The following is a 10,590-nucleotide window of genomic DNA, read 5'->3' on the forward strand; positions in this document are numbered from 1 at the left end:
ATTTGCACTATTCTGAATGCTGACATTGTGCAGAATTAATGCCTTATCAGTTTTGCTCCCCGACAATTAGGTTAACAAGCTTTCCAATGTTTCAAGTTAAGCTGAACCAAAACCAAAAGCGCTCTTAAGAGGCCACCAGTGTGACCAGCCCCGTAGGTTAGTTCCGTCTGCCATGCTTAGCGCTCAGTAGAAGAGGTGTCGCAAGCACAGCAGGGACCGGACCAACCCAGCCCTGCGTTTCACTGGGATAGAACCATTTGCCGAAGTTCTGGTTTTAAGCATTACCCTTCCTTGTGCAGAGCGACCAAGAGATCTTTGATTAGGATTGGTGTATTCTGTCAAACTGTAGGCTAGCTGAACTTCTGTCAAATTGCCTGGAATGCCAGCTGTTAGGTTCTCAATGAAGGGTTATAGGTATAGGTTATAGGTTGTGTATAAATCTGAATTTCAGAAGTTTGGGACAATTGTCATTACATTTGTAAAACCTGTACAGAAGATTTTTCACTATGTGCCTAGCTTCGGTGTCCATTCAGCTGACATTAATTAAAAAAGGTGCATGAAGAGAAACAGATAGAAATAAAAAGTATATGTAGAGATGACTATTTTATATTACATGGCCCAATCCTGTATTTATTTTCTCCCCTTTTTGAAGTATTTATAAAGACCTAGCTGAAGACAGATGTATTTTTTGTTAAAATATTCAGTAGAATTGTGCCTTTTTGTCTGTATGTGAATAAATGCTGTACATTTTTGCAGTACCCTTGCCAGCAGTGCTTTAGGATCTGCAGCAGTTCTCTTCTTTGGGTGTTTACGTAAGCGCTCCACTACCACGTTCTGAACAACTTCCATGGTTAAAGTGATCCACGTGAAATGCTCGTTACAGGTACCAAATGCACCCTGCGGTTGCAAGAGAAAGAGGTTTCTGAGGGGACAGTGTAGGGTCTGTTCCTGATGGCTGTGCCTGTCCCACCAACAGAAAACTCGATGCTGCTTTCCTTGAGATCCTCAGAGAGAGGTTGCTTAGCTCAAACAGTTCACATTTGTGGGTTTCTGATGTCCTTCCACGTCCAAAATCTTCATTCATGTTCCACCAGAAGAGGAGCATGAGGGTTGTTACCCGTAGCCCTTCAAGAGGAGTACGCTGAGGGTCCATGCGTGCTGCGAGCTGCCCAGAGTCAGGCAATGCTGACAGAGCATTCGCTGCTGTAGCAGGCTCCTGGGACACACGGCGTGAGGGACACAGGAGCTCCTTTCCCCTTCCTGCTTCTAAACTCAAGATGCGGAAACACAGAGCAGGGCAGGAAAAGGACAAGGTTGTGAGGCACATGTCCAGCAGCACGTCTTGAAAACCAGCTCTGGGTGAAGAGTTTTCCTCAGATGGGTACTTGCAGCACAGGCATTCACACTCTGGGCAGCTGAGGGGCACCCCTCAGAAACAGATTTCAGGGAACAAGGATTAAAGGATGGCCCTCCAAAGAGTTACTAGTACAAGGTCTGCAAGGCACGAGTACAAGGCCGAAAGAGGTTCCCGTAGCTGCCTTACAGCTCCTGCTGCCAGCAGCCTCGCTGAAACACAAGGGCTGCTGGGACTACCTGTGTGAGCCTGTGCCAGAGCCGCGGGCAGCCTGCCAGCCGCTGACAGACACTGTGAAACAGCTTCTGGTGGGCAGTGACAGATCGCTCAGGATCTGGCCTGTGACAGAAGGTGCAGGGCTCTTGGGAAGAGCCAAAATGAAACTCTTACAACCATCACAGTCAGTTTCTCTCACCTGTTGAGCAGAGGCAACCATCCGCCTCGAAACATTCCCTAAATAAACACAGTCAAGAACCAAGTTTCACTCAAGAGAAAGTACTAATAGCACACTGGCAAACCTTTAAAACACTCAAAACCTGGTGTTTGGGGGTTGGGGGGAGGAAGGTAGGGGAAAGAGAAACTGGGCAATTGAAGAGTGAGGAACTAGAGGAGGAACACAGAGAGGAACTAACGTGAAAGAACCAAGCCAGGCGGTTGAAAAGCCTGCTGCTCAGCTCCATGAAATGATCTTGTACCCTGTGGACGAGAGCAAGGCTGACCTAACCAGTGAGCCTCACACGTGAACTGCCTCAGCAAGCACCTTTCCTCCCAAAGGCCAACTGGTGAGCAACAGCCAGCAGTTGCCTCTAGGCACCAAACGGAAACGAAAGGCGGTGGTGTCAGGGTGATGAGCTGAGTGTGACCGCGTTCCCTTCTGTGGTTCTGACAGATGCAGTGGTCAAATTTTAGCTGCTTGGAGGATGAGGAGGACAGGTGAAAGCAGGAAATCTTTTCCTTTCCTATGTCATCTGCCGTAATTGCTCCGCTGCCCCTTAACTCTACTATTAGGTGCTTGTGTCATCACTGCAATCCCTATTCTGGCCAGTAACCACTACACAAGAGCTACACCCCGAGCTGAAGTGAATATACCTGTAATTAAAAGGGAGCCAAGCAGGTGCATTGCTGTGCCTCAAGGAACAAATACTGTGGCTCAAAAATGTACAATTCCTGCACTTTTCAGCCAGGTTTCACTTCACAGCTGGAGCCTCTCTTCAAGGAATGAGCGGGATGAACAGCTCATACAAAACGGCCCAGGCAGTCTGTCAGCATCTCAGCCATGTGTTACACAAATGAAAATAAGGTGCTTGGTACTTACTTCCCTCTGTGTCATTCCCACAGTTGCTTGATGACAATCTCACCCCAGCAGACAGCTGGAGCTTCTGGACAAGGCAGCCATGTTGCTCTGAAGAATCTCTGAAGACCAAGAGGTTGCACTGGATACAGGCACATACCAAACGGAGAATGCACTAGAGAAGGAATGTGTGCAACTGCAGGGAATAGCAACTTCCTCTACGGTGAGCAGAAATTGGTCTTGAGGTTGCATCCATCTTGCAGGGTCAGCTTGAACAGCCAGGTCTTCCAGAAGTGGCACAAACTCTTACTTCCATGGGGTGATCAACCCAGGTCTGTCCTCTAGAAGGCAGATATGGTGAAGATCCACTGGGACAGACCGGTGGTTCATTAGCCCAAACCAGCAGTATTCATCAAGCACTGGGAAAGCATTACCCATCAACTGAATTAGGAGTTATAAACCAGAATAATACCCTTCACGTTTAGGAGGAAGGTGAAGAAATTATGCCACTGAAGTCCAAGATGGGAGCACTTCAAAAATCAGTTAACAATACATGCTGAAAGAAAAACCAGAGTTCAGCTCTAATTTTAGAATGACATTTATCTCAAGTGTCTCAACTATCAAAGAAAAACCTGTACGCAAGAGGATTCCCACACACTGGCCCCTGCAGGGCTCAAACACGCGATGTCAACGTGCAAAAGAGCTGCTGACTGGATGGCTTCACCAGCTTTGTGCAAACTGAGTCACAGAGAACTAAAGTTCTCTCCGCATCCAAACCAAGAGAGCAGATCCACAGAAAACCAAGGAGCAATTGTAAAACAGCCAAAGAAAAAGCATGGCTGCAGAAAGACTGCAGTCCTTAGAAAGGAGCTGTATGAATAGCCACAGCAGCATTTTATTTATCAGCTCTTTCCCAGGGGCAGCAGAACAAACCCACCCAAATTACGGAAATGGAAGGAACGAAGCCATCTCGCAGCTAGAACGCCTACCATAAACCAGCAGCTGTTTGACATTCACCGTGGAATTAGTGTCAGACTACAGTTCACAAGAGATCTTCAAAACGTGTCCAAGTTCCTGCACTACAAGGAAAATAAAGGTATCGGCTGTCTGCGAGCAGAGCTGTTGTTGGATGTCCGTATAATGTCATGACTCCTTGTACACAATCCTGTCATCCTTGGAGCTGGTGGTGTTTACACCCAAGAGACCAATGTGCCACAGCACTATCAGATTGTCTCATCTGCTACACCAAAGGCCTTTATTACATATTTCTGCCGTCTTCCTCCAATCGCTACCACGCACACGGACGCAGTATCCTCATCCTCCTTCCTTACCCGAATAAACCAGAAGAAGTATATCTGGGTTTTACAAGCCTTGCTCTGCATCTGACATTAATGCTCCCATACGAAGTTTCTCCAGCAATCTTCTTAAGTCCAGCACAGTGTGAATGAACAGCGCATGTGTTTAAATATTTTCCAGATCCTTCAGGGAAGCAGCTTTTTTCTTCTGTGTAGTTATCAGGCTGAGCTGTAATTAAAAACAAGCAGATAGTTTCCTATATAATTTCTGTGTAAGATCAAAGTGTCAGTAGGACTTCAGTGTGGAAGGTGTCATGAAGGAGAGGGAATAAGCATAGATAAGTGGGAATTGGGGGCAAACATTAGAATTTACAAATCATTTTATAGATGGTTACTGCTTTTGTCTTATTTCAAATCCCAAAGCATTCCCGAGGAACAACGATTAGGTAGCAGGAGTGCACTTCAAAGACATCTACACATCATGCACAGGCTTTAAACCTGTGCTAACGTTACCTTGCATTTTTTATGTTTCTTACCCAGTTACTATTATTTAATGATAAGCTAAGAGTTATAATCATTGAACTAACCACAATGAAAGTGTGATTTCTAGACTTCCTAACAGTCCAGGTCTAGTCTGTATGGGATTTAGTTTTACAAGCAAGCAGGATAATGTGACAGGAATGCACAACTAAGTCAGAAAGCAGCCCTCGACCTGCAGATGCAGAATACAGAGGAGAGTTACCGTGCTGAATCTGAGGAAGCACAGACACAAACATTCACTCTTCTGAGAGCCAGAAGAGAACAAACACCTTGTTTCCTCAGATTCAGAGGAGTGGACATCCTTGTAGCACTACTCCTGGAGGTTGCTTTTTCCAGCCTTCAGCATGTACGTCTTTTTTTTTTTTTTTTTTTTGGTAGGGGGAGAGGGAGGAGCTTGGCCCAGAAATTCTTAGGTCACTACAAAGAAACCATGCCTGACAGCTGGCAGCAGTAACCTCTGCCAAGCCCCAAGAGGGCATGGCCGTTCTGCAGTACCATCAGGACAACAATTTAGCTGCTAAATATCTCCCATCTCTGTTACCTTGCAGAGGGAGACTGGTGAGAACAGTTCATTATCGATGTTTCAGAACATCAAGACCTTCCTATATGGGCACTGAGGCCAGGAATTTGCTCCCTTGAAAGGCAAAGTGACCATGTTTTTTAAGGGAAGATGGCACCTCAGATGTACTAGAGCTGAACAGATCCATACAACAAGCAGGAAGTAAAAAAGCCATAAACCACTCTTTCAGAGCAACGCTTCGCCAGCTGGGCAGACCTTGTCAGGACAGAGCATCTGCAGCCAGGAAACACAGCTTATGTTACGAGAGCTTGGCAGCTGTGCCCACTGATTCCCTGCTGCTGGGGAAAAAACAACTTTGCCACAACTGGACTATTTAGATCAAACATTGCCTCTCGCAACTCAGTGTGGGACCAACCATATTAATAATCTGTAATTTGCAAATGTGTTTCCTAAATCACTTAAAAAAACCAAGGAGGCAGAAAGACCACCTTGACTTAACAGGAGACCACCTCGAGTAACAGATTTGCTTGGCAAATGAGTGAATCCAGTGTACAAACCCTCCACAGAATTGGCGCCAAGATGTAGCACTTGAATAGTAGAGAACAAAGAATGCTGGATGGAAGCAAAGGCACCCACCTACTGTCCAGCAGAGACAATACAGAACTACAGGCAGCATGGGGTTTGGACAATTAAAGCACGAAGAGAAGGAAACCTTTCCTCCCAATATCCCTAACATCTACAAATACTGAATGGTACTGCTTGAAGTTGGAACCGAGTTGTAAGAGAAGTGGAAAAAGGCAGCAACGATTCAGCTCATGAAGTGATCACAGTGGTGCACAAGGTGGTCTTGGGCATATGAAGGGCTCCAACAGGCACACCCTGTCTGAAGGTGTCAGCATCACCAAAACACGTACTGGGTGTGTTTACTACGGAGCGAGGTACACCATCCCTCCCTTACCCCTTCCCATGGCCTGGAAAAAACCAAGTATTCCCTATTCTGTCTGCACAATTTTCAGTGCTTCTGACACGACAGGCCTTACTGTGCCTGTTGCGCATCCCTGGTGCTAACTGCACGGGGAGTACTTCTCCAGCGGTCTCTGGGGACACAGCTGCTGGAGGACACGAACAAAAATGCACGTGGACAGACGAGAAGGTAACTGGGAGTTCACGTGACACGGCAGAAGGTTCTCAAGGCTGCAGCTGGTGAAGCCTAAAGAGGCCCACGCTGTCAGCTCTGTCCTGCAGCCACCGCACACCATTCCCCCGTTCTGCTCCCTGCGCAGCCACACGCGGACCAGGGGACGTCTGGCTGAAAAGCCCTCAAACAGAACTCCCGCAGGACAGCCATGCTGCCTAGCAGTTTTGATAAGGGCAGTTCTCCAGCCGCCAACTCAAGACGTGCTTTTTTAACGCAGACTCCCCAGGAGACGGGCGTAGGAATCGGCAGAACATTGCTCCTTATCAAGTGCAGCCTCCACCATGATTTCTGAAGATGGAAATGATCATACACCTTCATTCACACATTTCGAGGCACACCAGTTTAATTCGCATCACATGTGTTTCCGTAAACAAATCTATACTGTCACTTAATCATCCTGTCAGAAGGTGCATCAGTTCTGTGCTGACACATCCAAAATACAAGCTTGCCCTTAAAACTGTCATACTAATAATGCACATACATCAGCACCTCTGCCTCAGGAAGGTCACAAAGTGAGTAGTTTTGAAATCCCCACTGGAGTTTTCTTAATGCACTTAGATAACGTGGGCTTTTTGTACCTTTTGAGATGCCATGGCTGCCCTCTGTTCTGCCTGGCTCAGTCGCCTCTGAAGCCTACTGATGTATTCTTGATATTCCGTCATTAGTTTTTCATCCTGTGTAAATGAAATACCTCATTACAAATGCAGAGTTCTTTTTACTGGATCCACACCTACTGCACTGGAAAAGCTTAAAACAAGAGGAACTCCAGCAGCAGAACTGTTGACCACCTAGAGCAGGACTGCAGGCATACTGCTGACACGCTGCCGAGAATTTCCAACTAAATCGTGACACCACATGACTCAGAGTAACGTGCAGGGGAACTTCTACTCATTTCACCATCCTGAAGTGAGACGTACGAAGCTGACATTTTAATCCAGGTAATTTAATTTACACCATCTTACAATGTAAATGCTTTGGCTGTACTCAAAGGGAAAAGGGATATAAGAGGTAATAAAAATGAGATGATAATCTTCCTACAGATTTCTTCTGTTCTCTTCATCAAAGAGTCTGTATAAAATATTTCTTAACCATCCTTTACTTAAAGAAATTTATTCTCACATCTGCCCCATTTTTCTCCTCTAAATAATACAGCACTACAAAAAACAACACAGAAGGACTGATCCTAGATAGAATTGAGTATTATCCTGGATTTATGATGCTGACAGAGTAGCTGTTTTCTAAAGTGGCCATTAATTATTGAACAATGAACGTTCCAAAACAACCCTGCCCGTAATCTTCAATGGATAATGCTTTTATGTATATGCATGTATGGACATACAGCGTAGGTTCTACTACACACCTAGTAGGCTGAGCATTTCAGCTCTCTGCGTGTGCTACCTTACCTGTGACACAATACCTACTCCTTTTTAGAGGCAAGCATGCGCACAGAGGCGTAAGGGACTTAGAAACATTTCCTGAGTTGTCTAAAACGGCGAGTGATTAGTAACCCTGAAGGATGATCCCTCCCTCACCTTGTAATTTGAGAGGAAAGTTCATCTGTCTCCCTGCCAACTGAACACGTCAGTCAGCACAAACACTGGGGTTTTCCAGTTATGACTGCTACTGTCAAAAATCTGTCGTTTTCTCTAAACCAGCAACACAACTCATCTAAATAGGTTTCTGCTAAGATCCCAGTGTGCGGGCATCAGGGTGCAACTGAAAGCAGTTGTCGTATCACTTGTTATCTTACCTCGGTTACCTTTTCATTTGCCATTTCCAGCTGAGAAATGAGCTCCTGGCTACGAAGTTTTTGTTGACGTAGCTCACTCCTGTTAGTCAGAAGAAAAGATGCCAATTAGCAGACGACAGCGCATCAGTTACTGGAACACAATTTCACAGGTACTTTATTGTACTGTAGGGGCTTATGGTGTATTTTTAACACCAGCGTTGCTCTTTAAACACTGACTTCAAAAGCACTACACAGCTAGCACTTCTGCAGTACATGTATTCCAAACTATAGTGGCAGAGGAATGAGATGGATCTGTTTAACAGGATTCTGTCAAGAGCATTTGACATTTCACAAGGTTTTTTTCCTTGAACTTTATTTTGCAGGCACATTGCCAAATACGCTGTAACTATAAGCTGCATTTGCACAGCACAGTCAGTATTTACATTAACGCTCTAATTACTGCCCTGTAACCAGACGGTATGCCCAGTGAGGGCATTTCTGAAGGTGCTCACAAGTACCTAAAACCAAATCATCCCACACTTGTGAGGAAGACAGTGTGACACATCATGAGGAAAAGGAAAATGCCACCTTTTTCACAGCAGTCTTTTTACTTGTATGCTCAATGTGTTTTAGTGATCCTGACTTTGTAGGGTATTGCAGACAAAAAAAATAGCGGGGTTATGGCAGACATCTTTGAGTTAGTGCTCAAAGGAAAGAGATCTTGCCTTCTGTCATCGCAAGCCACTGAAGAAGAGGGATGACCAAAGATGGAAAAGTCTTTGGTAACTTTAGCCAGAGGAAGGCAAAACTAGATGAGCTGCTCTAACCTTTGCCTAGTCCCTACGCCACTAGCAACAGCCATCACAAAAATGGGTGTTTCTTGCCACCAGTTTCACCCTGGAAGTAGCTGAAAGGCAATCACCTTCCTGACTGTGTAGCACATGGACAATGCTGGGAAAGCTGATAACTAACCCTTAGGTGCTCTGCCTGTTACTGGAACTGCTGCACTGTAGTGGGCATTAAAGCCTTTACTCTTTCTGGGGGAATGGAGGTAAAGCAGGAGATACCTGACACTTAGAACTTCAGCCTCTGCTGCTTGAATGATGGCATTTAGTTCCCAACAGTAACTTAAACTTAGTATTCCATGAAAGTTTGACTGAAAACTGCTATGTGGCACTTGAAATTCAAGGTTGCAAAGTATCTGTTAAGCGTATCAGTGAGTATACTTGGCTGGTATCCACCCCCTTATTGTCAACCAGCCCCTTTTAACCAATCCCAGGGAGGTATCATAAAAACAGTTCAACATCTTTGCACTAGCTGCCATAAAAGTCAGAGTACAGTAAAAGTTGTACATAGATTATTCCTGTATTACCACATGTAAATATTTTTATGTAAAATAAGAATTAAAGATGGATTAAAATCGCAGGATCACGACAGTAAGCTAACTTCACACTATTATTGCAATTTGTCCTCTATAACCGATGTCAAGCTTCAAGATGAAGCATTTTCAATACAGGAGCCCTAGCAAACAGCTGTTTTTTGGAAGTTCAGTTTTCAGAACCTGCTTTATTAGCAAAATGGAAATTTCATACAATTCCTGTTGTACCTTTTAAAAAAACCTCCCTAGAACACTATTCAGACAGCGCACCTTACAGTGTGTAGGCTGCTTATGTTCATCTAGGCTGAGAAAAAAAGGCTTGGAAAGTCAGGAATTCCTTAAATTCTGACAAAATGTCTTTATTTTTCCATCATCTTAGAAGACTATCCAAGGAGACAGATTATTTTCAGTAACTAAGGATTTTTAATTCAGAAAATCAGTCTCCTGGGCTTGTACTGAGGTGTGGAATTAGCATTCTTCGCTGTGCAGGCCATGAACAGAGTTTACATGCTCACGCGCAGCTGTAGATCAAGATACTGTTTTTATAATTAGATGACACTGAACCTGTATTTAAAGAGAACAGTTGAACCTTGCAAGCATACGGAAACGAGATGGCCATTGTGCCAGACAGCCGACTCATTCTGATGGTAAACCCTCCCCCAAACACACATGAAGAGATTTTAACGTTAAAACGGAGCAGTAACACCAACTGCTGAATAACCAAATCAGTCCCTGCTCCATCCTGTCTTTGTTAAGTGAGTAGGAAACAAAAGGTGAGCTTTTAGCATTTTGGCAGACGGGTGATAAATCCGCCAGCTGTAGCGTGTATGTTCTGCAAAGCTCTCATACGCCAAATACAGCACGTGCCAGCTGTTTTTTCGGCTGAATTACACTATAATACGCTTCAGTTACTCTCAGTAATTATGAATTTTGTATATTGCCAGTACCTGCAGCTGTCTTTCATCCTGTTAATTTTTTTCTTTAATGAACATCTTAAAATAAGCAGTTCTGGCTGCCAAACCTTACAGAAATGCAGCCAAGAATAATGTTTTAGAAACGGAGGAAACTTCTTCCTCTCAAGGTGCTGTGCGATTCATTCAGTGTACTACTGCACAGGACGCAGGGGGGAGGAGAAGGCCAACACTTCATACACAGGCACCAAAAAAGGTCATTCTTCAGTAGCAGATTCTTTTCTATTTCAGAAAACATAAACCTGAGAACTCCAAAACCCACACATGGCTACTGATGAGTCAGGGACTAACTGAGACACAGAAATGGTTCAGCA

At 44.7% G+C, this 10,590-nt stretch overlaps 1 protein-coding gene across 1 annotated transcript in view; it reads right to left on the reverse strand.

Moving 5' to 3' along the window:
• Nucleotides 1-4,106: 4,106 nt before the first annotated feature.
• Nucleotides 4,107-10,590, reverse strand: part of SCLT1 (sodium channel and clathrin linker 1) — a gene marked incomplete at its 5' end in the record, with an annotated part of 31,915 nt that continues 25,431 nt past the window's right edge. The window contains 3 exons of the mRNA XM_010155285.1: nucleotides 4,107-4,169; nucleotides 6,777-6,872; nucleotides 7,949-8,027. Coding sequence (XP_010153587.1) covers nucleotides 4,107-4,169; nucleotides 6,777-6,872; nucleotides 7,949-8,027 — 238 coding nt within the window. The remainder of the gene's footprint in view (nucleotides 4,170-6,776; nucleotides 6,873-7,948; nucleotides 8,028-10,590) is intronic.

Source organism: Eurypyga helias, unplaced genomic scaffold, assembly GCF_000690775.1.
Source record: "Eurypyga helias isolate BGI_N326 unplaced genomic scaffold, ASM69077v1 scaffold14047, whole genome shotgun sequence".
NCBI classification, from domain to species: domain Eukaryota; kingdom Metazoa; phylum Chordata; class Aves; order Eurypygiformes; family Eurypygidae; genus Eurypyga; species Eurypyga helias.